Genomic DNA, 27,502 nt, shown 5'->3' with positions numbered 1-27,502 from the left:
AAGCTATATGCGCAAGAAATCTCCCCTTAGATAGCATTTATAGCTAATATAGCTAATTTTTTGCGCGCTAAGCATAATCTAGGCTATGTTTACATAAACTAGCCTAGTACATTTGTAAAGCGTTATTTAGAGCTTAAAGTAAAGGTTTAAGCGCAAGTATAGTTAAGAGATATTTAGCTAATTATAAACCCTGTCTTACTAAAGTTGTACGTGTTATTATCCTAGATGCTATACTTAGCTTTAATATTCTCTATAAGGCTAAACCTGCCCTAAATTACTTTAGAACTCTTATAAAGAGCTCTTTTATAGTTGTACTTACGCTTAAATGTTACTTTAAGCTCTAAATAACGCTTTATAAATGTACTAGGCTAGTTTATGTAAACATAGCCTAGATTACGCTTAGCGCGCAAAGAATTAGCTATATTAGCTATAAATGCTATCTAAGGGGAAATTCCTTACGCATATAGCTTAAGTATAGTCTTAATAATTACCTGCTTCTTTTTATTGCCTAGCTTCTATAATTTAGCTGTAGAATTAGCTTATAAAGGTTGTCTAGTGCTATAGTTATTTATTATTTTTTATAAAACCTTATATATAGCTACAGCATATTTTTTTAAGAGTTTTATGTCTTATTTAAAAGCTTAGAGTGTAAGCTGTATCTAACATTCTTTTAGCGCGTCTAAGTAGTGTTGTGGGGAATGTATTAGTGTAGGAAGGGTAGTTTAGTAGGGTCTTGGCAAGAGTAAGCGACTCAGGTGTGTAAGCAACTCGCCCGTGAAGTACGTTAATAAAAAGTAAAATAGCTTACTTTATTATATTAATACTTTAAATAACTATTATCTACTTTTTATTACTTTACTATATTACTTTTAGCTATCTTTATTTTTTTAAAGCTATAATAACTACTTTAGTTAATATTTAGCCTATTATAAAGCTTAACTTATTAAAGTTATACATGTCTTTATTTTAGATACTGTACTTAGCTTTTATATTAGCTACTAAGTAAAACTAGCTTTAAATAACTTTTAGATTTTTATAAAGCGCTTTTTTATAATTATACTTATAATTAAACTTTATTATAAACTTAAAGTAGTGCTTAACTTACATACTAGGCTAGTTTAAGCTAACCTAGCCTAGATTACACTCTACGCGCAAGAAATTAGCTATATTAGCTATAGCTATAAGCTTAAAAGAAAATCTGCGTGTAATAAGCTTAAGTATGTACTTAAAAACTACTTTTTTTTTAAGCTTAGTTAGATTTTTTAATTTAGGCTAGCATTCTACTTTTAAAGGCTGTCTAGCGCGTTAATTACTTAGTGTTATATAAAAGACATTATAAATAGCTATAGCATGTTATAAGAAGAGTTTTAAGTCTTATTTAAAAGCTTAAAAAGTAAGCTATATCTAACATTCTTTAGAAGATTTAATCTAGTGTTGTTGTTAAGGCATTATGTAGATAGGTAGAGTGTAGTAGGGGCTTAGCAAAAGTAGCTGGCTAACCTGTGTAGCTGGCTAACCTGTTAGGTACGTTAGTATATTAGTTATTTATTATTTTTTTAAAAGACTTTATATATAGCTATAAAGTATTACTTTAAAAGTGTTATATTTTATTTAAAAGCTTAAAGTATAAGCTGTATCTAATATTATTTTAGCATGTCTAAGTAGTGTTATTAGGAATGCATTAATGTAGAAAGAGTAGTTTAGTAGGGTCTTAGTAAAAGTAAGCAACTTAGGTGTGCAAGCAACTGGCCTGTAGTGTACGTTAGCTAGAGACTGTCTCTATTACCTATTCAAATCTAACCTAGTTTAGACGTATATTAGTAGAGCTACAATAATTCTGATGGGAACTTTAATTGAGTGAAGAATATTGTTCGAGACGAGAATTTCATTGGTGATAGGAGCTTCAAACAGAGGAGTAAATATGGTGGTCAGGAAAGCCGACGCAGCCACGGGAACCTCAATCGAGCCAGAAATGTTGTCCGAGACGAGAGTTTCAATGGTGGGAAAGTATAGACGAGTTTAAGGGTCTAGATATGGGCCACTTGGTACCAGAATCTATGCCACACGTCAAGAGCTGGGCCACTGAACAAGGGAGTGGCCCGAGCCTGGGACGCAGGTTGTCCCGGATCTGAGCCAATACTTGGCTTGCTCAGGTTTGCACAGTCACAAGCTCAGGTTACTTAGTCACTGCTCAGTTTTAAACCCTTGAATGCTTAGGTTCGAAAGCAGAAATGAACTTTGGTGAGGTTAGTCTCACCCGTAGAGAACATCATGTACTACTTATTGTTGGGCTATGCACGCTTGTCTTTGCTGGATTTGACGAACTTTCAACCTTGGCTTTGGAAGATAGGGCAATGCTAAATGGGAGTTTCTAATGAATGGTGAGTCATAGTTACATAGGAGGAACATGCCAATGTCTGACTGATAGCCCTGACCTTTTCTTCTAGCCATTCTCGATGGAACACCACTGCCACAGCGCTCATAGTTCTACAATCGCCTACAAAATAAACTTCACCCTCGGACACTCCGCTATAATTCTCACCCAATATTACTTCACGGAATTTCTGATGGAAGTGGATTTCGGTTGGCTCCTCTCGCTGATGGTCAGAACTGCGGCTGACTTCAGATTCAGCCTGTGCAATAGTTATTCGTGAAATCTAGCATCTAGCTTCAGTCACTTAAGCCTACAACACTTAAACTCCCGCTTGCCTTCCCACGCTTCCTGAAACAACTGTCCAAATAACATAGCAAACCCCAACGACCGTGAGGTGGACTCCCTAAGGCCATAACACGATTGGCACTTCTGATTCCAGAAGCATACACACGAGATCCCTCTCCCAAAGCTCCTTTCTCCCAATACCAATAGAATTGCTGTTACATACAAAGACACTTGTGGTGCCCGTACTTCTCTTGAATTGCTCCTGGAGAATTTACAGCCCTAGTTCTGACAAAGCCCCCCTAGCTCTTTGCAGGCTCCAAGGCGCCTATTAGCGGTGTTTCTCCCACTCTGTTAGGTAGTAGGATAATGCGTCTCGTACCGAGCGTCACGTCGAGATCCATCTGCGGTCATTATGCATCCAGCACCCTAGATTGAATACCTCTCTGCGAGGTCTTCTGTTGCTCCTCGTCCTGGAGGTAGATACGCTTCGTGACCCGGCGGTGCTGGCGCCCAGCGTGGTGGTGCGGATGAATGTTTCGGCAAGTGTGCGTTCGACCATCTCGTCTAATGTTGGAAAGTCATGCGTCTTTCATTGTGAGCTTTTGGTTGTCGGCCCATGCCGCCTGTATCCGCGTTATTCGGTGGATCCCCATCCGCGGCCTTGTAGGCCTCCTGGTCCTCTTTCAACATGATTGTATACCGCTAATAAATGAATCTAAGATCTGGAACCTACGATGACAAAGGCTCCAGAGTCTCAGCATTCGGATTTCTTTGAAAGTCACTCAAGGAGAGACTAGGGCTGCACCGCGGCTCGAACAGAACAAAATCGGTAGACTCGAGCTGGGGTTCACCCGTAGTATACCTTGATCGCTCTCTCGCGAGGCATTAAACTCAACAGGCCATAGATTTTGTCTTTCGGATGGGAGGCCAATTACGTCTGAGCGAAATTTAGAAGCTGATAGAAGATGTAATATTGCTTGAAGCTGTCATATGTGAGATGAGTAAATACAATGCCGCACATAACTCATAAAAAATTCCGAATACAGTTTCTGAATCTCTAGTTCTCAATCTAGGAGTATGCTAACTCTATGAATCTCATGCCACAACCGAGATGAATCAATGAGACTAAACCACGGCAGCTCTGAGGCCCCGTGAGAACTAAGGCATGCCTTGAGAGAGACACCTCTGTATGAACCATGCCCATCTCTAGTATAGTCGCTAGAATAGCCTTGCGAGAACCTGCAACGAATGCTCTTCGAAAAGGCTGTTTGCGTGGCCGAGAGTGTCCTTTATATCTTCAGAATGAGGTCTTTTCCAACCAGCTCAAAAGCGGCCCAGGTGTTCGGTTGAGTTTGTCTCAATTCTCTTCATGTTAAGAATCCTAGGCCTTCTCTACGATGCGAACTCGACCCAATTCACTGCCCCAGGTATACTAAGGCCAAATCACAGTCCGCATTGCCCCCACAGTCCTACTTTAGCCGGATCAGAACCTTGTCTGCGCGAGAGTAGAACTTCCCCATCTAAGTTCAGTCTATGTTCTTCTCGTTGGCGTCATTTCAATCAGAACAGAGAGCATTTACCCAAAGATGGCGCACGTTCTTCTGTTAGCGAAGCCTATTAAACGCTAGGATAAGGATGCGTAATCTAAGTCCCATAGCCGCATGTAGCATACGATATGGTCGTTGAAGTTCTGGGGCCTTTGAATGGTGATCGGAGTTATCTGCCTAATTGACGGCGTGTCATGGGGAATTTTGTCCATTGTGGTGTTGCAAGTGCCAGAAGATCAAAGGACATGCGACGATGGAAACAGACTTCAAGCAAGAAACGGAAGAAAAGGTAAAAGAACAATGATCAAAGAGAGGAAGAGGTGATATGATTATATGAATGCTTCCCCTTACCTTATCAGGAGACATCTCGTCGGCTTAGACTTGCTTACACGTGATTGGTTCTTGGTGTTGATGTTTCCTTCACAAAATGACCTGACGATTGACCCTTCTCGTGCGCCAAGAGCCCTACTCTGCACGGTAAAGAGCATTTCTAGCCTAGTCTTGGCGTGGCTGTGTTGGAAACAGAATTGCATGTCGGTGGAGGGAAGCCGAGTTTGACAGTTGCGTAATTCGCTCCTACCTTTTTTGGTGACCGGAATAGATAGTCCAGATTGGGTATAGTGCCTTGGGTTCCACCCCCACCCGTCAAAGGGTTTTCGAATAACACCCACCATCCTTTTGCTTCTCATCTGCACTGTCAGCTGTCACCCGGACTTCTCCAACTGGTGCTCTCAGATTCGATCATGCATCCAACATCTCCGCCATTTCCTTTTTACCCCCACCATGCCCGGTGTCCATGTTCGATGCTGGCATCGTGAGGATAAAACTTCATGTCATGTCCTTCAGACGGGACAAAACACACTAGAACGCCTGAGACACGACTGCGTCTTATATCTCCACTGGCATTCGAGGCCTCTTATTGACAGAATTTGCTGCATATATGCCCAACCCTTAGGTAGTAAGGCCCAACGCGGCCCAAGGTAGTATTCCGCGGAGCCAATCAATTGCGCCACATTTTACTTACCGAGTCAAAGTGTCGATGGCTCTTCAACCTCGCTGCGCCTTCTGCATGGGTTTCTTCGGCTTCTGGTCCGCGGGGAATCCACGTTGCGGTCGAATATTTTCTTCGCCAATCATCCAGGATTTAGCGTCAGACTTCGCGAGTTTACCCTTAGAATCGACACCGATTATCGTATCCAGGGAACCCGATGTGGAACTGTCATTGCGGTGAAGTCGATGATTAGCCAACTTAGGACCCCGAAAGCTCTTCGGCATCCGCTTTCCCTACATCCTGCATGCTTATGCCGTGGCCTTGGAGCCTGGAGGCTCTGTCCATGAATGGACGGCGCTGTATTTCTCAAGCACATTTCTCGAGCACATTTCTCGTTCATGCCCTTTATCCCGGTTGCTCTTCGCTATTCCCTCCCCTCACTCCAGCCTTGCGGCGAAGCCCACTTGCCCCTTCTAGCCGCCGAACTTGAAAACTGTAAGCGCTTTCTACTCCAGGACTCGATTTTTACCTGATTTCTCTCTCAAATTTGATCGACGAATTATGTTACCACTCTGAAATGTATCATGTCCGCCCCCATTCACTTTCATGCACTAAAGCAGTAGTGATCTCCCTCTTGTAGACTGGTAGCCAGTGCTCACGCGACTAATAGATCCTCCAGTTCTCATCCCCGCCAAAGCCCCCTATCCCTGCTCAGCATGAAACCTTGGTCTGTACTGTCTGGACTTCACTAGTGACTTCAGCATGGCCCTAGAAACTGGAAACCAACCGATCTTACAATTTGTTAAACGTTACCCGACCTCCACGAATGAACAAACTCCCTGGACTGGACTTACCTTCACTCTTGATATTGGTTCAGATATTTTTTGGGAGAAGTTGAAGAATGCTTACCCATCAATAACTGATCATAAACAGCGCAAGCACAAGGCTGTTATCGAATTTCTGGAAGCTGAACTCCAGGATATGAAGATGAAGGAAAGGCAGCGAGCAGGCGGAACAGTTAACGTCGAGAGCGAAAACCTCACCAGTCCTAAGAGTTTTTCAACTGACTTCTTTGATGCTCTTGGGAACGAAAGCGGACCAGGGAGTGCATCACCCCGTAGTGGCACCTCATCTGCAGCAAGCCCCCATCAAGAATCACAGCCTGGGGATCTTCCTCAATCCAACCAAAATCAGGACGTCGGCTCCGGACCGCTACCCCCGCCAACACAGACATCGTCGGGCCAAACCATCGTGTTTAGTGCCTACGATGGTACTACAGTCCAACCAAAAACGAGGAAGAAAATGACTCTTGAGGAGCGCCGCGCGTATGCAGAAACGCGCAAGAGAGGAGCATGCCCAAGGTGCAAGCAATCGAAAGGAAGAGTACTTATATACCCCATTCAAGACCCATTGTGACTATCGAGTTTTGGTCTGATGAGTCTCAGTGCACCCACTTCGAAGATTCGGCAAACCAATCATATGGAACATGTACCCCGAAGCCGGGCATGAAGAGGTATGTTGGGTGGTTGTGATATGTCAGGTTTTACTTACCACTTCCGCAGGAAATATAAGGGACTCACTCAGTGCAAGTTGGGGCCGAAGAAGGCGCTCAAACTTGAGGAAACAGCAGACTGCCTCAATCGAGCTCTAGACAAACCGCGACCTGATACGTGTCCGGGAGTCGCCCCGCATAATCTCAGTGATGCCTTGGTGGTAACCCCTTCCTCGGGCGATCCGTTTACTGGCGGACCTGGGGGGGTCGATGGGGCATATAATGTGCCTGACAAACAGAAACCAATGTACGTACCCAATCAACCGACATCGGAGCCGTTTGAAACTCCAATACCTGGAGATGAAGATTCGAGATGGCCATATCCCAGCAACCAGGATTATTATGATTCCATATACCTTCAAGATGGCTCTAGTGTGACTAGACCGCATTCTCCACCCTCTCTTCACCAAACCCTGGACCCAATGATGTATATGCCTTCTCACCTGGATTCCCAATACTTGAATCCTGATAGATAAACTGTCCCGACCCTCGTCTGGAAAATGCCGGTCCCAGCTAGGATACCAGTCCCACAGGATCTCGAAACTCAACAAAAAGGAGCTACATGGAGTATAATACCTGTGAATTTCCCTGTGTGTCTGTGGACCTTAGGCATACATGCCAGGATCTCGAGAGCATAAATCCTCAGGAGCCTGTGCCGTGGCCCGCTAGGCGTTCCATACCGTTCCACTTCTGCCCGTTAGCTGTTCATGCTCACATCTGTATGGGATCTGTTTGATTAAGATAATTGGCCTTCCACCCTAACCCAGAACCCGTCTTTTGATCAGTGCAGCCTTTCTACCGGCAATAGTGCCTTTAGAACACATTTACATGGATGAAGCTCCTGCTATAAGGCTATAGTTATACAACATCCTCGGGCTATCGGCTATCGTCCCTTTATGAAGAGGGTTCTCAGCAAACACTCCCAGAGGTCTAATTTTAGCCCTCAACAAGAACTAGCGGAACGAACCGACAGTATGTATTCTAGCTAGGTGGGTAAGGATTTTAAATTATTCATGCCGCTCCTGCCCTTCCTCTCCCTCCACACTATTATACCAACTTCAACAGCTTCTTTGCTGCACACACATTATTACACTTCTTCCTACCTTCATATCCCCAGAATCTCTTTCCCATAGTCCCTGTATCGACTAACCTTGGGTTTTGTGGAACTAGCCCCTGGAGACTAAGCAAAGTCTGGCCATTTTCTATCCGTGTGGGACGGTCTTCAAGCCCGGACCGTTCCTTAACTACGATAAAGCCACAATGGGTCCATCCAGAAGGTCTAAGGTAGCGTCGATCTGAATACGTTCCGATGCCTGGATTGATCAACGGTTCCACCAAAATCTGGGCTGCTTTACAGGGATACTTTGTGGAGGTTTCTACTTCATTCTTTTCTCTATCTTTACCGGTTCTCCTGGCCAACAACGATGGAACTCAACTTCTCGACTGCCCACTCACATATGGAAATGGCCCGGCTCGATTCTGTCGATGGTTGCATGGAGCAATCGTGCTAATTAAAGGTCACCGTCTCTGTGGTGATACCCCAGCACTTGATATTGTACGATGCCGAGGGCCCAACATGTCACATAGCCGAATCCCTATGCTTATATCCCTTAAACCTATCCATGGCCACTTTCATATGGATCTCCTGCAATAGATACAGACCATTCCGAGCAAATTCTTCGCCAGCCCAATTGGCCAAGGTTATTTGGCCCTTTGATCTACTCTCTGGAACTACCCAAGATACTGAACTCGTCGCATCTTAATGCCGTGGAACTGGACCAAGCTTGACTAGCCATTGATATCAGACTACGTTACCTTGAGGACTACTGACGGATCCTTGATGGAATGACCATGGTTGAGGTGGTTGCTGGGGGAAGTGGAATGTGCCCAGGGGGCGTGGAACCATACTAGACTCAGGGATTGGCTCATCCTCGAAACTGCAGACGTCTCCAATCATTACGATAATCCCGCCGGCCAACCCAAGGCCTGGATCAGAACATGGAAAGGGAAATGTTATGCCTCAGGACATTTCTTATTTATCAAAGAATTGCTTAGCAGTCGGGGGTTTTCGCGGGGTCTTTTTCCTTACCAGCATTTCCTATCGGCATCCAAGTGGGACGATTTCATCGATTTCGGTCATCTTTCGGCGCTTCCTTGAAATACTCTACTTGGAGTGCAGGATTCATATCTGCAGCATATTACAATCAACATTACCATATTCCAAACATTTTCGAACGTATTCGGTCTTTACCTTTGGCGTTATTCTTTGGTTACTGGCCTTACTGGCCTTTACATGTCCGTGGATAGGTTTGAGTAAGACAGCCACCAAGCCATTAGAAGCTACCAATTTGTGACCCTCTGTTTGCTGGATCCACTTTCCGCCTGACCTTACAGCTCTTTTCGCTAGGATACGATGCCTAGTTTCTTTTATAGTCAGTCTGATTTTGTTGTTTGCCAATATCGCCGACTGCCTGGGGACCATTTGGAATGACTGGCCATTGTGCACTGATGGAACATACACTGACAATACATGTTTACAGACCTTCCCCGCCTTCGAGCTCTCCATCCCCGCCTAACAGTTGCGCCACTTCGATTGCACAAACCCCTACCAGTATCCCTACACCAATTTCCATCTCGTCAATCGATACGACGCGTTCTTGAACGATTCATATGACCATACGATATTCGGTTTCATCATACGATTCAAAATCAGCAACAACAAATCTACGTCTCCGTTCCAACACTATACGTTTTCTTCCTTGGGTTTGTTGCTAGAGGGCCTAGGCATTGGTTTTTCTATTTCAGAAAAGAGAAAAAACATACTATACGGTTGTTTCATTTAGTTTGAGTAATTATTATACGTTCACCTCCTAACCTCTTATGATTTATGGGTATCTCTTTCCTACACTGGATGTAGCCTCGAAGGCTTTTCACCTGAGGAGAGAAGTGATTCTGAATGGGCATACCATATACCCGTGATTGATCTGCGCCTTTGGACGCGAGATAGAGTGTCGCATTGCACTTGGTGTTTGTTACTGGTTAGAGAACGTGAAATGGTGATGACACGTGACATGAAGTAGAAGATGCCTCACTTATCGGCAGTCGCTCGGTGCTTGTCAACCTTCTGATTGTGTTTGACTAATGGAACGGCGGCTTCGGAGTGCTTTCTGAAGATTAATGATCACAACGGTGAAAGTGTGGTTTGGGTAGTGCGTCTACATGCGGCTAGCGCCTGGTGGTATTGGATTTGCCTCGGCTCCGCCCAACGCGCCTTCGCGGAAGTCTTGGCAAACGTACACCTCACCAGCCTCCCGTCCTACGTCTGTAAACCCCCCTTTGTTCTTCTCTGAATTGAAACTTCGGCTTCATTGTTCTGCTTCTCCTGCAATGATAACTTCGACCCGCAGGTGGTTACGGCGGAATCGCACCAATTTTGCCATCGGGGCGGGCGTCCTGGGCGCGGGCTATCTGGCGGGTCAGTATGTGCTGGGGAAAGTGTCAGAGGCACGACAGCGGATGAGCGACGAGCGGATAGCGAAGGAGAAGTGTGTAGAAAGCCCAATTGCCTACTTTGATATGTGGCTAACACATTACAAAGTCTTCGTCGACGCTTCGAACAGAACCAGGAAGACTGTACATTCACCGTCCTCGCCATCCTCCCCACCGCGACCGAGAATATCTTGGACGCCATCCCCGTGGAGCAGATACTCGACGAATTGCAGAAGCACAAGGCGGAGAGACTGGCCAGGAGCGTGGGGCCGTCGGAGATAGCGTCTTCCGCCCCGCCGAGTGTGACGGATGACGATGGCAAGAGCTTGACCAGCTTCCAAAGCGAGAGCTACGTCCATGCCAGCCAGATGGAGGGACAAGCCGAGAGCTCTGAGGGTGGTGCCGAAGCCACGCCTCAGCCAACGCCTCAGCCGTCGCCGAAGCCGAAGAAATCGAAGGCGCAGCTGTGGAACGAGATGAAGATCAGCTGTACGGTCCCTAATTACCTAATGACGTACTAGAGCTAACCTAAGTAGCTATCTCGAGAGCATTCACTTTACTATATACATTGTCCCTGCTTACGCTCCTCACGAGGATACAGCTTAACCTTCTCGGGAGGCGGAATTATCTCGCCAGCGTTGTGTCACTCGCCTCCCCACCCACGCAGGAGTCCAAGATAAGCCTGGAGAACCACGATGACGACAACTTCGAGCACGCATACGGCAATGACTTCGAGACAAATCGACGATATCTCTCGCTGAGCTGGTGGCTGCTGCATCGGGGGTGTATTGAGTTGATGCACAAGGTTACAGCTGCCGTGAAGGAAGTGTTTGGAAGTGTGAATCCGAGGGAAGAGATTACCCTGGAAAAGTTGTCAGAGCTTACTCTAGAGGTGCGGAAGAAGATTGAGGGGGCGACTGAGGAGGAAAGGAGGTCAGTAACCTTCCGCTGCCCCACACCGCCTTCCCTAACTCAACATAGAAGTTGCAAATGGCTCCGCTATCTCCTGCCTTCACAAGACCAGGAGGACTACGTCCTCCAGGAATCAGGCATGACAAATGCCTCCAGCGCCCCCGCCTCTCCATCTCTCCGCCGCCTCATCGATGAAACCTCAGATCTTATCGACTCTCCATCGTTCACCCACGTCCTCACGCTTCTCCTCGACTCGGCCTTCTCCCACCTCATCGACACTAAAATCTCCCAGCTGTCGTACAAGATCCCACCCACGTCCGCTTCCCCGGCGCGCATTCAAGAGATTGTTGGTGCGGATGCTAAAGCGAAGGTTGCGAATAGCCTTGCTGTCTTCTGCAGACAGGCGCATAGCATCGGCAGTGGTGCGAATAACGAATACCTTGCTGCTATTGAGCAAGTCCGCGACCTCGAGGCTTTCGCTGCTGTGGTGTATAGCAGCAATTTTGAATTCGAGACTCCGGATGGTGGATCAACTGAAGCAGGAGGTGCAAGTAGACCTATGACGGCGGCGGGATGGGATAGCCAGGTAGGAAGCGTCAGGACGAGTTTTGCAGGCACGGGATTGGAGAGCCAGGTCGGAAGTGTGAGGACGAGTTTTGCAGGCGCGGACAGTGGTTTTGAGTCTGCGTGGGGAAAAGCTTTGGCGAAAGAGGACGTGAAAAAGGTGTAACCAGTCTCCAGTTGTTATTATCTTTGTTGTATGATATGTCTATTGATTAAGATTGATGGATGGATTCGGATAGGGGATAGTGAAGATACCCTGGTGGGATGATATTCTTAATGGAATCGTCACGGCCCTGCTATTTTCCGATCCAGGATGGAGGAATTGTGGCATGTGAGTTTAGCTAGGGATACAGTTTTAGATTGCTAGTATTATGTAATGAAGTCTAGTCCGAAAAGCCTGCTCAGAAAATATAGCAGGGTGAATATCCTACCCTGATATCGTGAAAAGGCCTCTGTTGCTTACACAGTTATAGGGATGAATATGAAAGGAGGATGAAAAAGGGGTATAAACAAATATATACGAAAAGGGGTGGACAAACCAGTCTGGAATTCAAAACTTCACTTTTCACCTCACATCCCTGAGCGTGATTTGTCCCCTTCGTGGGTGTTTCCTGAATCTCTTCCCTAATCCAAATCGATCAAATTACCCGTTGTTCCTTTGCTGTCTGCATCTTCAATCTTCTCTTCCTCCCCATCAGAAGCGGGTACGTGTTGTCTCAGCTTCATCTCATGTTCCTCGTTCTTACCCGAATTCATAATTTGGCTATATACCGTCTCATAAACCGGCGGCTTTCTATCACCCATGCATTAGTACTCATTCTCCAAATATGTCTCCCCTCTGTCTCTTTGGCACTCACCTTAAAGTCACCTCCAGCCCCTGGTCCAGCCCACCATCATCCCTCTCCCGCCCTCCAATCCTCAACCCCCGATTAAACGGGTTCTGCGGATGTCCCGGATTCACCAAAAAATCCAATTCCTCCGAATTCCCCGCAATCTGGCCCTTCTTCAATGCCGTCAACATCTCTTGTGTCAACCTCGCCTCCTTATACCCTTGATCAAACCCCACTGCCACTGCTTCTTCCACTGCTTCAGATCGCCCGACCCCTTTCCCTGCCGCGAAACCCCGGGCAAATTCCGCTTCAGAGATTTGCGCCGTGATGGATGCTTCTAAGGAGGACCGCAGCGAGGCTTCGACGGCAGAGTGGACGCGGACGCTCAGGTGCGCTTCGCGGCTTGAAAGAGCTTCTTCGCGGAGTTCGAGGTCCCGGACCCGCGCTGTGATGTTGTTCCCCGCACGCTGGTATTTTGCGAGCGCGTCGGCTTCGCCTTCCTTCCTCGCGGCTGCCAGTTCAAGCTCCGAGGTCTTCCGTATACCGTGACATTCCAGGTCGTGCCAAAGAAGCTTGACTCCCTCTGCGAGAAAGATTTCTAGTTGGTAGCAGCGGGCTTCTCGGTGGGCGAGATCGATGACGGATTTGTGGTGCGAGGCGAGGGTTTTGTTGAAAGACGTGCGCTGGTGTAGTAGGGAGGATAGGAGGTCGGACAGGGCTTCGTCGGAGGCTTTTTGAACTTCTGATTCGATGGTGGCACGGATGGAGGTGTTCTGGCGCCGCATGGTGGAGAGGTTTTGTTGCAGTTTGGCTACCGTGGTGCGTAGGGAGGTGAGTTCGTCGCGGTCGCGATCGCGCTGGGTAAGGCGGTCGTTGTTATATTGCTCGCGATTGCCGTTGCTGTAGCAATAGCCATCGTGATTCTGATTTTGGTCGCTATGGTTCGGTGGAGGGAGGGCGTTTGTTGGACCGCGGGCCGGGATGCGCGAGGAGAAGGAGGAGGGATTGTAGGTTTGGGGGCGTGCGGTTGCGGCTATGATGGATGGGTGTGTGGACCACTATGATGGATGTTTAGTATGCTAGGTTGTGGGGAAGTGAGAGAGGGTTAGGGACCTTGGATACCAGGAGATCAGCACTTCGCGTGATGGGAGGTCGTAGGTGGGCTCGGAGAGAGATGTTGCCATTGGTGAGACACGCTGAGGGGGGAGAAGAAGGGGGCTCCGGGGTCCCCTCTTTGGACTCGGGGAGAGGGATTGTAGCGGCGGATAGCTCAGGTGGAGGTTGCTGGCCGGCCATTGCTACGGTGTGAGAGTAGTCAGTGGCGATGGTTGTAGTGGTGAGGAGGAGGAGGAGGAGGAGGAGGAGAAGGAGGAGTGAGCAGTACTGAGTAAGCAAGAAGGTTTAAATAGTCGTTTGCAGGGACAGGTTTAGGCGCAGGCTGTTAGCTGTCTGTTTAGTATAATGAGGTTTGCAAGAGAGAATCGTGCAGCATATTCGACAGATCTTGGGATGGGGAAGAAGTGGTAAGTGTAACTGGTAAGGAAAGTAAAGGTGCTTTCTGTTCTGATAATAGATCAAGTATTCACTTGAGGGGGTATAGGAACAAGACAGAGGGTAAAGGAGGGTTACTAGAATCTAGAAGGTGTTAAACCAGGCGGTAGATGTGTAATAGTGCGGTACTATCTTAGAAATATGGACGAAAGAATAATGGGAGTAAGAATGCAGCAAGGGTGATTGATGTTAGATGGGGGAGTGGGGGGAAGCGGAAGAGTCACTAACTTACTGTCATGCTCTTGCACACTGCCTCCAGACCAATTGGGAACTAACAGACGTGTGCAGAGACATTCTCAGAGTGTTGTGATATTGGGCAGCAGAAGAAAGATGTCAGCACCCTCACTGCTTGCTGTCCCAGCCTGACAAGCATTCAAGACCCGACTTTCTGCCCCGAAAACAGACCGCGGAGGCTATGAACGATGTCGGTGTTCCATTTCTTCTCCCCCTTTCCCCAACGCTAAGCCTGAATGAGTTCCGAGGTGAATATCTCCTTCTATTATTTTCGCTTTGCCCCAAGACTTGCGCCACCACCTATCCTCCCTCTCAATTCACCCCTCAAGGTAAGGAATTAAAAGAAACAAAATATAGAAATCCTCGGGAGGCCGTCACTCCCTATTTTAGTGCGTCCTCCATCACCCCTATACACTTTTCCCGCTTACTACACAAGGGATCAAGAATAGGTACAAATGAGAGACCCAGGAATTGGCTAAATTAGGTAATAAGATAGGTAAAAAGCTAGAAACGGAGAAGCAATGACGCGTGTGATAGCTGACGTTGAAATTAGGTTGCTGAGTCTAATTTGAGGTGTGGAGGCATGACGTCAACATATGCGAACCCCATTTAAGGGGCGGAACAACATGAAAGAAATCCATGCAAAAAGATGGGGGTGAAATCAGACGCGGCGGATAGCTACAGATGCGGGGTGGAGAATGGAGTGGCATCACGTGACTCCCAAGGGTTTGCGTTGGAGCTTTGTGATCAATGGTTTTCGGGTTACAGCATGGCATTGATTGTGACGTGCTCTCCACATGGTTGGATGAAATGAGAGATGGCACTTTGTGATGTTTGACTTCGCCGATTTTGGGCTTGGTATAAATGGCGTAATTTACTGGCGCTGATGCATCATTACGCCCCCTGAGTCCTTTCTCCATTGATTAGTTGCCGGTGGGTATCAATGCCGCTCTTGCCGTTATGGGGGCTTTGCATTCATGCGGGCTTTGCATTCCTTCGGGCTTCGCATCCATGCTCACTTGTATATAAGGATGATTACTGGGACACTTAATCCCGTCTGAACACTAGCACTAAGATACCCTAGTAATTCACTCAACAACTCACCATGTCCATCGAACAGCGCTTAGTCGAAGGAAACAATGCCTACGCCGCAACTTTCACACAAGGAGATCTTGCTCTCCCTCCGTCTCAGAAATACGCAATCCGTAAATTCTCCCTTCCCCCTTCTCTCTCATCTCTCTCCTAAGCCCCACCCAAGTAACCTGCATGGACGCCCGCATCGACCCAGCCGCCGCTTTTTCCATCCCCCTCGGCTCGGCCCACATCATCCGCAATGCCGGTGCCTCCGCGCGCGCCGCATTTCGGGATCTCGTCATCTCCCAGCAACTGCTCGGAACAACCCAAGTCCTCATCATCAAGCACACGGGTTGCGGGATGCTAACGTTTGATAATGCAACGGCGAGGAAGTTGGTGAAGGAAAGTAAGGGGGAGAAGGCGGCGGAGGAGGTGGAGGACTTGGATTTTTTAACGTTTGGGGATTTAGAAGGGAAGGTTAAGGAGGATGTGGAGTGGTTGAAGAGTAAGGCTGTTGAGAAAGGCGTGAGCGTAAGCGGGTGGGTTTATGAGGTTGAGACAGGGAAGGTTAGGAGGGTCGTTTAGTGGGGGTTGACTACCTGCCGTTTCGTAGTCACGCCTACTGTGTATGATAATGAATCTAGCCATGTTATTCATGCGATCGTTATTTTAGTTGTTGACATTCGGTTTCCGGAGAGGATTCAAGAAGTTTAGCGCTAATCCTGTTTCGCTCTAATACGAAAAGCAAGTGTGGCGAATTCCATGGCGGGCTTCGGACTTCGTAGACCCGGCCTCTCCAACAAGCACCGCCCCTCTACACCCTCACCATCGCTAACCCGCCCAAAATGGCTGGTGAACACCAGGAGACTTTCTTGATGGACCTTATGGCCGGAACGGATCGCGAAGACCGAGAGATCTGTCTCCTAGACCCGGTATCCACAATCGAGCAGGCGCCCTTCTTTCAATGTGATCTCCTGCCAAGAATGGCTCCGAGATACCGGAAAACCTCGCTCATGGATCTACCAGAAGAACTGCTATCGCAAGTCATTATCAATTTTAATGGTATTCGAGCCTTCGAGACTCAAGCTCAGGCCTTCAAATGCAAACCCTGCGAGCGATCAAGGCAATGCGAGAATCATCAACGACAAAAAACCTTGCATGCGCTTTCGCTTACTTCAAGGGCGCTGAAAAGAATCTCAGAGCCCGTCCTATACTCCTCTTTCCCAGGGATAACCACCTGGAATGGGCTGCAGCGACTTCGTCAATTCAGTGCGGCAATCGCCAGCCGACCACACTTTGCAGGCTACCTCCAATATGTCGAGAATCGGTTTAGTGACTATATTGGGAACAGCCTTTATGATGACCTAGAATTCTATGGCGCTGAGGAGATGGTGAAAGAGTATTTCTTCAAACTTGGACGACTTATTGAGTCCTCCCCAAATATCAAGCACATCTCCGTCGTTAGCATGGAAGCTTCTGACATCTCACTCTGGAAACCTCTACTCTGGAAAAATAATGGAGCTCCTCAGATTACAGCACATGGACTCCTTAAGCTTGAAACTTTGTGTCTTCAGCTGAACACGAACGACTATGGCATGGGCGAAGAATCTAGTCGATTTCGGCATATTACGAATGCGTTGGCCTCTCTTCCATCCTTGAAGCAGTTCTCAGCGAGTGGAGTGGTTACACCCGACGACGTTACCCCGTTAGTGGGTAAATGTGAAAGCCTCAACACCATCAACGTGTCAGAGTGTATTTTGGACCTCGAGGAGATAATTAGTCTCGTATCTGTCTGCGACAACTTGAAGCATCTCACCGTTCACTGGGCATACCTCAATAGCCAGAGGTTTCAGTTGTCTGACCTCTACGCCGCTCTCCGGAAACACAAGGACTCCTTGGAGCATCTTCAACTAGACACGCGTAACGTTCGTTTTCGCGACTCCGATTTCCCTCTTATGCCCTTGGGAAATTTGCGAGATTTTAAGACTCTACGTTCTTTGGTGCTGTGCGAAACGAGCCTTCTTGCGCCATCGCGACCTCTCCTCGAGTTTCCCGACGTATTCTTCCCAATGCGGATGTCGGAAGTGCTTCCACCGTCACTTGAATCTCTAGCCATCCTTACAAAGCCTACAGCTCCCTGCGTAACCCACTACCGAATCGACGCCGCTGTGGCACTCTGGGAACTTACTGGAAACCGCCACAAGTACCTTCCAAATCTGACCGAGGTTCGAGTTTCTTGCCCCTACGACCTCTTTGCCCCTGGCCTCACTCTACAATTCGCGAAAGTTGGCGTTACTCTGGTACTGCAGACTGAGGATCAGGAGGTGTATGAGGATTGAGCCCTGATAAATGCAATGATAGTGTCTTTGCACGAAGCACGATGTCAACCCATTTTGGAACTTGATCACCCCTAGCAAGGAATTGGATTCGTTGGTCTGGGATGGTCACACAACTTTCCCTGGACCAAAACTCTGCAATGGATGTCTATAGCTTCTAACTGGAACAGATGTGGATTCCCAATACACTGCGATGCTTTGAGCGTTTCATTTATCTAAATTCTGTTCTTTTGGGACTTCGTCCTTGTGGCTGTGCTGATATTAGCAGCTATCTCACTGCTACTCTTTATATATTCTCACTTTGTAGTCGTCCAGCCACTTATCCTCGATAATGACCAGCTGAGTCTCTTGCGTTTTCTTAAAGTATCCTTCTTCTACATAGTCGTCTTTGCCCACGTCCATGTACCCCTCCTTTGCAACTGATCGTGGGACGATCATGAGAGAGTGGCCTATCCGTTGGCTATGAGTCAGAAAGACACTCCGAGGAGTTACCAGACCCTCACTTACCATTAATAGTTTGATCGCAAGCTAGCCTCATCATGCAGGAGGCTACATCTTTCTGCTCTCCAAATTCAATGCCTCGATCTACAAGCCATTTCTCGTATTCTGCCGTTCTTATCGCGCTTTTGATCCAACATGGAGCGACGTAATTGATGCGGATACCCTGTTCCCAACTCGATCGTCTAGCCGTTCTCATAAAGCCATGAAGTCCGTACTTCGTCGCTGTATATTCCCAATTTCCCTAAGACCACGAAGTGAGACCCTGTACCTTGGGCGCTTGGGGAGCGACACTCACCGGTGAATCGATCCACGCCACCATACTTCCGGTGATAATAAAACATCGATCTCGATCATCTGTGTCCGACTGTTTCCTAAAGTAATGCACGGCAATCTTCCACGTGTAGAAATTACCACGTAGATTCACATCTACAATTCTTAGTTCCGGCTTCGTAGGGTCTCCGTTTGGGTCATCTAAATTCCATAAACTATCACCTGAACTGCGACTAATCCCCGCATTCGCAATGACCACGTCCACGAATCCAGTTTTCTGCTTTGCAAGCTCGAACATCGCATTTTGCTGACCCCAATCCTGAATGTCCACCTTGATGAAGGCAGTACATTCCCGCCCGTGTTTGGCGTTGAGCTCCTTTGCGATTTCGTGGCCGCGTGGATTCACGTCTCCAAAGGTCACAAAAGCACCTTCTGCGGCGAAAGTCCGGACACAATATTCGCCCATACCATTTGCGCCACCTGTTATTACAACTGATTTCCCTTTCAACTTGGTGCAGTCAGGGAGAATGGTGTGGTCGACGGGACCGGTAAATGAGTAGCGAGGGAGCGGAGGCATGGGGGTGAAAGATCTTGACCACAACTGATGATTGGTGTTGATAGAACCTGGGAAGCAAACTTCTTGAAGAGGCACAAGACACAAGACGAATACTGGATTCTACGAAGGCCGTTCCCGTGACTCACACAGAGTGATCCACAGCAGGGTGCTGTAAGGTTCGAAAGCGAGTCTGTGGGGTTTTCGGCTACATTCATCCGCGGTAGGCTGAAGCAGGATAACCGTCGGCAAGCAATCTTAGCCGCCCAATGTTTCCTTCTAGGAAGGCATCTATTACCTTGCTGTGGTGATTCCGGGTCTGAGCGTGAATAATTCGAACAGCGGCTGTGGCAAATGCCTTCTTGATGTGAATCAGCGCTCATTTTGGGCTCGGACCCGTGTAGTTAGATGGAATCTCCGCTCTACCCTATCGGTCCGAAGTACTTCCTGCGTCAGCACCGAGCATCGTCCGCCTAGCCAGCACATACATCGATTGCACTCTTCTCGAAGTCGGTTCCATGGCTCAAAAACCAGTCGTCCAAATCCCTCCGGGGACTGCGTCAGTGCTTGTCAAGCTCATTAATCCGGTCAACTTTGGGCCGGCGCAGATTCAAAGGTTTATGGCGCCACCAGTTCCTGGACTCAAGACATTCCAGTCGTCGCCTTCGTTCTCCTTTCTATTGGAGCATCCATCTGGACGAAAATTGGTGTTTGATCTCGGGATTCGGAGAGATTACCAAAACTACTCCAAGATGATTGTCGATTATTTACCAAGCACCGAATATGACATCGATGTAACGAAGAATGTAATTGAGATACTTGAAGAGAGTGGCGTAAGTGGTCGAGATGTTGAAGCCGTAATCTGGAGCCATTGGCATTGGGATCACATTGGGGACCCTTCATCGTTCCCGGCTTCGACTGATTTGATTGTTGGAGCTGGCTTCAAGGAAGCAATGCTCCCTGGCTACCCTAAAAACCCGGATTCGCCAATCCGAGAGAGCGACTACGCAGATCGAAAGCTCCGGGAAATTTACTTCCATGGGCTGAACAGTTTGCAGGTCGGGCGATTTCCTGCATTCGATTACTTTGGTGACGGGTCTTTCTATCTGTTAGATAGCCCTGGCCATGCTATTGGGCATCTTTGCGGCCTCGCCCGCACTACAATGAATCCCGACACCTTTGTTCTTTTAGGTGGCGACATTTGCCACTACCCTGGAATATTTCGGCCATCTGCACATCTTCCCGTTCCAATCTCTATCTCTCCCCACCCTTGCCATCTCCACAGCAGCGTACCCTTCTGCCCTGGAAGCTCATTTGTCGAGCTACAAAAATCGCGGAACCGGAAACCTACCGATACGCTCTACGACATGACCTTCGGTCATGACATTCCACGTGCAACTGAAACAATGCGCCATCTGCAAGAGCTTGACTGCGACGAGAACGTATTCGTAATCATTGCTCATGATTCCACTGTCAGGAATAAGGTAGACCATTTCCCCAGGAGTCTTAATGACTGGAAAAAACAAGGCTGGGGGAAGTCGTTAAAGTGGGCATTCTTCCGGGATCTTGAAGCTTACTGGAAAGAGAAGGGCTTGGTCTAAGACGGCGTTGGAAAAAGAAACCTGTAGATGCAACGAATTGAATCAATACTACGTGCTAGACGGCATCTGTTTGCTTTGCCATGATTCCTTCAGACTAGGCATCGGCACAACTCTCGGCTTTCTACATTGGGCCTAGATTAGACGAACAACAATTGACCAAGTCATTGGCATCCTCGCCTCCACGTTCTTCCCCAGTCCGACGAGTATGAGCTTGCTCACAAAGAGCGTATTTGGTATCGTAAAATACTAACCCCGGCATTTCCATCTCCACGCTTCCCCAGACTGTGCGCCAGGGTGGTCTCGGCGGCCATGATGATTGGCCATCTTACTGCCGTGCATAGGGTGAACCGACAGCCCGGTAACTCATATACTCCCCCCAACAATCTGGATCTGAGTGTGAACAGTTCCTGCATCAATATAATCATTTTGAGTCTTGGTTTCATTAACGATCATGACCGATATTGTGAAGCCTGCCGAGATCAGGTCGGAGGACATTAAGACCGCCAACCCAGACACGGAGGAAGTGAAAGAGTTTACTATTGACACGAAGCATACCGACGAAGCCTTGAAGGTTCTGGTTGGATATAGCGGTGAACAAACTTGGACGGAAAAAGAGGAGAAACACCTACGTCGAAAGATTGATCTCAGGTTGATGCCGGTGTTATGCATGACGTATGGGCTGCAATACTACGATAAAGCCATGCTCTCTCAAGCGGTAATAAAATAACCTTCATTATTGCATAGTGCAAACTGATTTTGCTTGTGTAGGCTCTATTTGGTCTACGAACGGATTTGCAACTTAGCAAAGGGAATCGCTACTCCTTCTCCGCTGCCATTTTCTACCTTGGTTTCATCGTTGGCGCATACCCTGCAATGATACTCGCACAGCGCTTCCCAATTGAGCGTGTTGCTTCTGCGATCGTCACAGTTTGGGGATTTTGTTTGATCCTCACTACCGTGTGCTATAACGAGCAGGTATTAGCCTTCCTTTTCGGAAGCTTGGATGACATAATCAGGCGTCTCGCTTAGCGCACAGGCCAGCATCTAATATATGTCCACCAATCGCCTCTCTCACTCCTTTACTTAACCATGAAACTTCAACGAAGGGCTCTGTGTCAATGATGAGTGAGGGTAAGTATATATAACTGGTCTAATGCTGGCAGATGATAAAATACAACTAACATTAGACAGCAAACAGGCCCGACGCTCTCCGCCCAAGCCTTAGCAATCTCGATAGTGAGGAAACTGAAAAAGCCGAGTCCGGTAAAGTAACTACCAACTTCCGATGACAATCCAGCCGTATACTGTGGGATTGTCCCAGATGCTAATGTTTTTGAGCGCTCCAATCCGCGCGCACCAGGTTCACCAGCAAGAAACCTCCGAAACCAGCAACCCCGATGGCCGATCCCGACGAAATGAACACAGATAATGTCCGCAACAACCAGGTAGTAGATAACGATGACCATCTGAGCAATAGTCACCTATTGCAGTTCAGTCTAGGCGACAGAGAACTGCAGGATAACGATGATAATGTGGATGAAGGAAATACTACTGAAGGCGATAGCAACAATGAAGCTGGCGACAGTGAAGGCGGGAATATCGAGGGAGGTAGCAATGGCAACAACAGCAAAGCGCAGGAGAACCACCAAAATCGGCCAGATACCAGCATGAACCAAGGATTGGAGTATGCTCTTGCATTCCAGAAGCTGCATCAATTAGCTGGAGAAAACCCGATGTGGAGACAGAATCCGATGGGTTTCTTCCCGCCTAAATTTGGATGGCAGTTACCAGGAGATTTTGCACAACGCCAAACCCCCGCCGAATCTAGCTACACACTGCCCGCTCAAACCAATCCTCCCCGCAAATCCAAGAATACGGCCTCATCTGAATACAATCTGTCCGAAAAACAGAGGATTGTCGTGGTCAACGGCAAAAAGGTCATTCAGGACGACTACTGGACCGACCTAGTGGCAAACGGTCAGATCGTTCGGAATAAGGAGACATTCTCTAATGCATTCCGTGAATTACGCCAGTTCCCACGAAATCGGCCGGTATACCTTCGACCGCGGGTGGATAAGCACGGTAATGGCATCACCGTGTCTCTGAACGTGGATAAATCGCAGAGCGCCGAGGCCATCCAGGCGTTTATGGTGGGGGCCGAGCAGATTCCTTGTGAACAATGCGCAGCATCCAGTGGGAAATTCCCGATATGCGTCACTGTTCAAGGCTTTCTCAAGGGTTCGTGCGCATGCTGCCATTATGGAGGTGAAGGGGCTAAGTGTTCGTTCCGCAACCGTAAGCGTTAGATACACGGCCGACTCCACCAGACTCTAACAGTATATAGAATATGCATCTGGTGGCAATCGGCGATCGATCGACACCACACCCAAGAAGCGCAAGATTTCTGGAAATGATCTCCTAGACAAAGGACTCGAGCCTCCAAAATACCATCAGAAGCAGAAGCAAGCCCTCCCGACTCCGGCCGCAAGCTACCATAATTCCAGCAGCAATATTGGCATGAATCTCGACCATACTGTTGATGTCTATCAGATGTCAATGGCCGGACGTTCCCGACTTATGCAGAGTCTAGTGGCAGGTATGACTGATACTGTCGGCAAGATAGAGAACTCCATCAGCCAGCTGTGCAAATACGGTCGCAAGATCGGGGAACAGCATGATCTTCTGCTGTCGATTGCCCAGGCTAATCAGCTGGAAGCGGAGCCAGATTCGGACCAATCAGAATCAGAGGAATCAGATAGTGAGGTCGAAATCCGGTCGAGCAACATGAAGTCCAGCAGCAAATATAAGAAATCCGGCCGCAATGTCAAGAACTCTAGTAGCAACATACAGAAATACGGCAGGAAAGTTAGCAGCAACACTAAGAGCAGGAAACGCAAGCAGTACGAAGATGACTCCTTCGGATGACAGCAATCTCCAGCCTAATCCAATGGATTTTGATACGACGGCAATTACCACACAACACTACAAAAAGGCGCTCAGGCCTATAAATACCCAAAAAAAAAAAAAATTTCATACAGGAAAATCAGGGACTGCATGCCGGATAGCAGGCGGCTTTTGACAGGATGCCACCTAGCAAAGCGAACGGATGACGGTATGATACCCACTGATAATGATATTTGGCCTTAACGAATGCGACGGATATAGAGCCAATAGCGGCTTAGGTCTGTTAGTGAATGGAAGGACTTCAGACAAATAAGTGCAAAGTGACTTACAAACTCTAGCAGATTAACACTAATAGAGGATGGAATTAAGTGAAATAATAATCGTACAAACTATCCCCGCGCGTAACCATAAGATGCTGGATATCAGTCCGAGTCGAGCGGGTTATCCAATCTGTAAATCGACGTTTCTGCTGCTGTAAACGTCGTATCTCCCGTTTTTCCTCCCTCTCCCACCGAACAGTATCGTTATTGACTCGGGTAACAACCCAATATTCTTCCCACGCCATCTGACAATCATCGTCAGTCTCTAGATCAAAATATTTGCTTGGAGACATAGGGCACGTGTTATCAGATTTAGAGCGTATCTTAGGTGAGATACTCCTATAGTCTAGATTATTATCCGTAGGCAAGAGGGAGGGTGAGCGAGCTGATGGACCAGAATACTGGTTAGCTACAGGAGGACAACACAGATCACAACTGGAGAGCGTACAGGCCTAGGATTTCTAGTAAGCAAACAGCCAAACTCTAGCAGATATAATCACTAACCCAATGTGCATGAGGCCGAGTCCAAACGTTTGAAGGTTCAGAACTATAGAATTCCTCCGACCGCGCCCGACGATGACGGGGCACAACCTTGTCCATATGAACATGCCAAGGGAAATTAATACCATCAGCCTTAAACATCAGCCTCAGTAGACGCCGATTGTGGACGAATTCGAACGGAGGAACGTCAGATCCAGTACTGGATAAAGTCGGAACGCGAAGCGGACCATCCCGGAGAGGCCACTCCTGGACTATGTTGTTCTGACCCCAGAAAGATGTCCACAAAGTAAGCAGATATTGGGGGTTGATATCCCGATAACAACCCCACCACGTCCAATTTACAAAACCACCGGAAACATCAAATGGCCAATCAAGTGGACGACCCTGATGTTCTAGTATATACGGCGGGGGACGGGTGGATGACAGAGGGACGTTATATGCCTAACACTATTAGCTTGGTAACCGAAGGAGTAACAGTACATACGTTTATATAAGAATAGTCTGCTGACCGCACTCTCTCACCAGTAAGACTAAAGTAGAGCGCAACTAATTGATAGGTGGCCCACTGATACCAACCCCGTGGATCCCTCCTAAGGTCAGACCATAGCTTGCTAGTAGCACGACGCTTGCGGGCAGGAACATGGCAGAGAGTAGACGCATCAGACAGCTTGCGAGTGATACCCATAGCAAAACAAACGTTAAAGACAAAGGACAAAGGCTGTAAAGAGGAAAGAGCAGAGGAAGCAGGACAAAAAAGAAAAGGAGAAGAGCGGGAAGGAGCCCTTTTTAAATTGCGCCCAGCCGAATCGGCCAGATTACGCCTTAAGTGCGGCAGATTGTGACCCAGGCATCGCTGATACGTGCACAAAACACGGCACATGACTAAGTAGATTACAACAACACCTCCTTGTACACGACATTAACAACACGCCCTATCGAATCAGCCCGGTTTAAAATACATATGCCAGATACGGTTGTAACCCTAGAAAGCGCAACATAAAGCTGTCCATGCGTAAAGACTGGATGCCTCAAGTCCACACCTACAATCTCCATAGATTGGCCCTGTGATTTGTTAATAGACATTGCGAAACACAACCGGATAGGTATCTGATAGCGTACAATAGGAAAGGGTAAGATGTCGTGATCCTCCGATACTAATTTAATCCGAGCAACAGTTCTCGTCTGTCCGTCGAATTCACCCCCTAGGATCCTCCCGGTCACAAACGCGCCTTGTTGACCCAGGGCAGTAACCAACAATCGGGTCCCATTGCACAAACCTTCCCCAGGATCTAGATTCCGAAGTAAAATAACCGGGACCCCAACCTTCAAACAGAGTCTAGCAGGAGGCAAACCAGGCGGATTAAACGTCTGCAATAGATCCTCCGGGGGATGATCAACGCCATCTGATTCTGTCCGATATACCTCATCTGCAGACATGAATTCCCGGACGTCACCCTCGAAATGCCCAAGAAGGATATTATTAATCTCCGTAACTGCCTCGTTGCGGACCGCAAGGATACAGCGCCGTTGAAAGAAGCGCGCAGCAACAGCAGGGTCTGGAAATACACGCAGCATATCCAATGGATACACATGGGAATAAAAGCGACTTGTGGAGACAAACTCCTGGACACCAGGGAGCAGATCAACGTGCGTCTGCTCATCCCTAGATACGGAGAGTATCCAGTCTGCATAAGCCCGATTTGCAGCCCCAGCGTGCATTCTCATGTTCTCAGTCAAAGTCAGAACCGTAAAACGACGCCAGAGGGGGGACCGTTGAAGGCATGCCTGCACCGTTTGACCCCGGCCACCCTTAGGTACAACTGGCAGAATCTGCGAAAAATCGCCGCCAAATACCAATGGAATGCCACCAAAAGGCAGTTCGCTCTGTAGTACGTCGCGGAAACTTCGATCGACAGCCTCAAAACACAACCGGTGCTGCATAGGAACCTCATCCCAGATAATAAGGCTAGTTTCACGAAGCAGCTCGGAAGTAGGGGAGTTTGCGGCAAACGTGCAGAAGGAATCCTCCGTAATCTTGATAGGTATCTTAAACCTTGAGTGCGCAGTTCTGCCACCCGGAAGAAGTAGCGCTGCAATACCAGACGAAGCCACGCAGAGAACAATCTTACGCCGAGACCGAAATCGAGAACATAACGTTCGATAGAGGAAGGTTTTGCCAGTACCACCAGGGCCCTGAACAAAAAACCGAGCGTTGTTCGGATCCAAACACACAGCAGACTCAATAGTATCAAACGCCGATTTCTGACCGCAATTTAATTGGTCATAGGACTCAGTAAAAGCAGTATACTCAGCAATATTATCGTATGACATCTGCTCATGTACTAAGAAAGGAACAGTAACAGGGATCCAATCATGCAAGGGCATCGGCATTCTAAATTGAGATAGCGTTTTACCGTGTGACTCTAGGAGCATCTGGTTCAGGATCCACAGGCTGTAATCTTGCAACGGCTCAGATTCAGTAGGAAGAGGATCGATGAAGGCCATTTGCGGAGGTAGATCATCCGAGAAGTCAGCATGAAACGTCGTCCAGATAGCTACTGGATCAAGTATGTCACCAAATACCAGCGCCTGCACGAATATTCGTCGTAATGAGGAGCCAGTAGCCGTAAGTCGAAGTTCTCGGAAGATATAATCCCAAGATCGGTCCTCCCGCAATAAACCATGAGCCGAACAGGCGTCTTTAAACGTCGGATAAAGCTCACCCTGCACAGTACGCAGGTTACTAAAGCTAGTTGCCCCAGGGATACGGGTTAACAACATTCGCAAATAAAAGCGCTCCCCTGCAGACGGACCACAAAAATACATACGCCCAATGGACATTGCAGTTTTGCGATACCGAGTCCAAGCACGCGTGGCTGAATTCCACCGGTAATCCGTAGGAAAGTCCTGGTATAGTAGATGCAGCCCGTCAGTGTGCTGGGAATTGTACTGAAACCACGCCATTAGAGTCGACCGAGCGCCTTCCATACGACTGCGTACCGCATCCGCGTCGTCATTATCTCGGAAGGATACCACATGTCCTCCTGGCAGATGAATTGCCAGACGAACCACCGGAGGCCACTCCCTGTGTACGGGAAAACCGAACAGTCGCC

At 47.9% G+C, this 27,502-nt stretch overlaps 10 protein-coding genes across 10 annotated transcripts; 8 read left to right on the top strand and 2 right to left on the bottom strand.

The window, feature by feature from the left end:
- Positions 1 to 2,456: 2,456 nt before the first annotated feature.
- Positions 2,457 to 3,365, top strand: BDR25DRAFT_362343 (uncharacterized protein; the record flags this gene model as incomplete). Its single annotated transcript, XM_033696555.1, has 6 exons — positions 2,457 to 2,603; positions 2,669 to 2,733; positions 2,814 to 2,895; positions 2,963 to 3,065; positions 3,110 to 3,300; positions 3,327 to 3,365. 6 exons carry the CDS (start codon positions 2,457 to 2,459, stop codon positions 3,363 to 3,365), a joined length of 627 nt encoding a protein of 208 aa, XP_033540753.1.
- Positions 3,366 to 3,388: 23 nt separating this feature from the next.
- On the bottom strand, positions 3,389 to 3,857 carry BDR25DRAFT_362342 (uncharacterized protein; the record flags this gene model as incomplete). Its single annotated transcript, XM_033696554.1, has 4 exons — positions 3,389 to 3,452; positions 3,482 to 3,571; positions 3,595 to 3,682; positions 3,764 to 3,857. The coding sequence occupies 4 exons, from the start codon at positions 3,855 to 3,857 to the stop codon at positions 3,389 to 3,391; spliced, it is 336 nt and encodes a 111-aa protein (XP_033540752.1).
- A 1,829-nt stretch (positions 3,858 to 5,686) lies between these two features.
- Positions 5,687 to 7,642, top strand: BDR25DRAFT_105396 (uncharacterized protein). Its single transcript, XM_033683491.1, has 4 exons — positions 5,687 to 5,692; positions 5,877 to 6,580; positions 6,643 to 6,710; positions 6,760 to 7,642. Exons 2-4 carry the CDS (start codon positions 5,960 to 5,962, stop codon positions 7,223 to 7,225), a joined length of 1,155 nt encoding a protein of 384 aa, XP_033540751.1. The 5' UTR covers positions 5,687 to 5,692; positions 5,877 to 5,959; the 3' UTR covers positions 7,226 to 7,642.
- Positions 7,250 to 8,941, top strand: BDR25DRAFT_396962 (uncharacterized protein; the record flags this gene model as incomplete). The annotated part of the gene is made up of 8 exons (XM_033698472.1): positions 7,250 to 7,339; positions 7,372 to 7,479; positions 7,517 to 7,556; positions 7,608 to 7,721; positions 7,883 to 8,013; positions 8,038 to 8,253; positions 8,294 to 8,500; positions 8,533 to 8,941. The coding sequence occupies 8 exons, from the start codon at positions 7,250 to 7,252 to the stop codon at positions 8,539 to 8,541; spliced, it is 915 nt and encodes a 304-aa protein (XP_033540750.1). The 3' UTR covers positions 8,542 to 8,941.
- A 1,118-nt stretch (positions 8,942 to 10,059) lies between these two features.
- Positions 10,060 to 12,103, top strand: BDR25DRAFT_272446 (Peroxin-3). The gene is made up of 4 exons (XM_033687313.1): positions 10,060 to 10,294; positions 10,348 to 10,727; positions 10,775 to 11,171; positions 11,220 to 12,103. The coding sequence occupies exons 1-4, from the start codon at positions 10,137 to 10,139 to the stop codon at positions 11,878 to 11,880; spliced, it is 1,596 nt and encodes a 531-aa protein (XP_033540749.1). The 5' UTR covers positions 10,060 to 10,136; the 3' UTR covers positions 11,881 to 12,103.
- A 3,278-nt stretch (positions 12,104 to 15,381) lies between these two features.
- BDR25DRAFT_307518 (carbonic anhydrase) lies at positions 15,382 to 16,052 on the top strand. Its single transcript, XM_033690851.1, has 2 exons — positions 15,382 to 15,534; positions 15,588 to 16,052. The coding sequence occupies exons 1-2, from the start codon at positions 15,435 to 15,437 to the stop codon at positions 15,986 to 15,988; spliced, it is 501 nt and encodes a 166-aa protein (XP_033540748.1). The 5' UTR covers positions 15,382 to 15,434; the 3' UTR covers positions 15,989 to 16,052.
- Positions 16,053 to 16,410: 358 nt separating this feature from the next.
- BDR25DRAFT_174336 (uncharacterized protein) lies at positions 16,411 to 17,523 on the top strand (the record flags this gene model as incomplete). Its single annotated transcript, XM_033684160.1, has 1 exon — positions 16,411 to 17,523. A coding segment is annotated over one exon (1,113 nt), but the record flags the coding sequence as incomplete, so codon positions are not given.
- A 302-nt stretch (positions 17,524 to 17,825) lies between these two features.
- Positions 17,826 to 19,087, bottom strand: BDR25DRAFT_383083 (NAD(P)-binding protein; the record flags this gene model as incomplete). Its single annotated transcript, XM_033697804.1, has 3 exons — positions 17,826 to 18,188; positions 18,247 to 18,481; positions 18,536 to 19,087. The coding sequence occupies 3 exons, from the start codon at positions 19,085 to 19,087 to the stop codon at positions 18,019 to 18,021; spliced, it is 957 nt and encodes a 318-aa protein (XP_033540746.1). The 3' UTR covers positions 17,826 to 18,018.
- A 247-nt stretch (positions 19,088 to 19,334) lies between these two features.
- BDR25DRAFT_105361 (Metallo-hydrolase/oxidoreductase) lies at positions 19,335 to 20,795 on the top strand. The gene has a single exon (XM_033683490.1). It carries the CDS (start codon positions 19,582 to 19,584, stop codon positions 20,662 to 20,664), a length of 1,083 nt encoding a protein of 360 aa, XP_033540745.1. The 5' UTR covers positions 19,335 to 19,581; the 3' UTR covers positions 20,665 to 20,795.
- A 320-nt stretch (positions 20,796 to 21,115) lies between these two features.
- On the top strand, positions 21,116 to 21,693 carry BDR25DRAFT_297359 (uncharacterized protein; the record flags this gene model as incomplete). The annotated part of the gene is made up of 2 exons (XM_033688998.1): positions 21,116 to 21,379; positions 21,433 to 21,693. The coding sequence occupies 2 exons, from the start codon at positions 21,116 to 21,118 to the stop codon at positions 21,691 to 21,693; spliced, it is 525 nt and encodes a 174-aa protein (XP_033540744.1).
- Positions 21,694 to 27,502: the final 5,809 nt, after the last annotated feature.

Source organism: Lindgomyces ingoldianus, assembly GCF_010093535.1.
Source record: "Lindgomyces ingoldianus strain ATCC 200398 unplaced genomic scaffold BDR25scaffold_53, whole genome shotgun sequence".
NCBI classification, from domain to species: Eukaryota; Fungi; Ascomycota; class Dothideomycetes; order Pleosporales; family Lindgomycetaceae; genus Lindgomyces; species Lindgomyces ingoldianus.
This window is presented reverse-complemented; position numbering and strand designations above follow the sequence as displayed.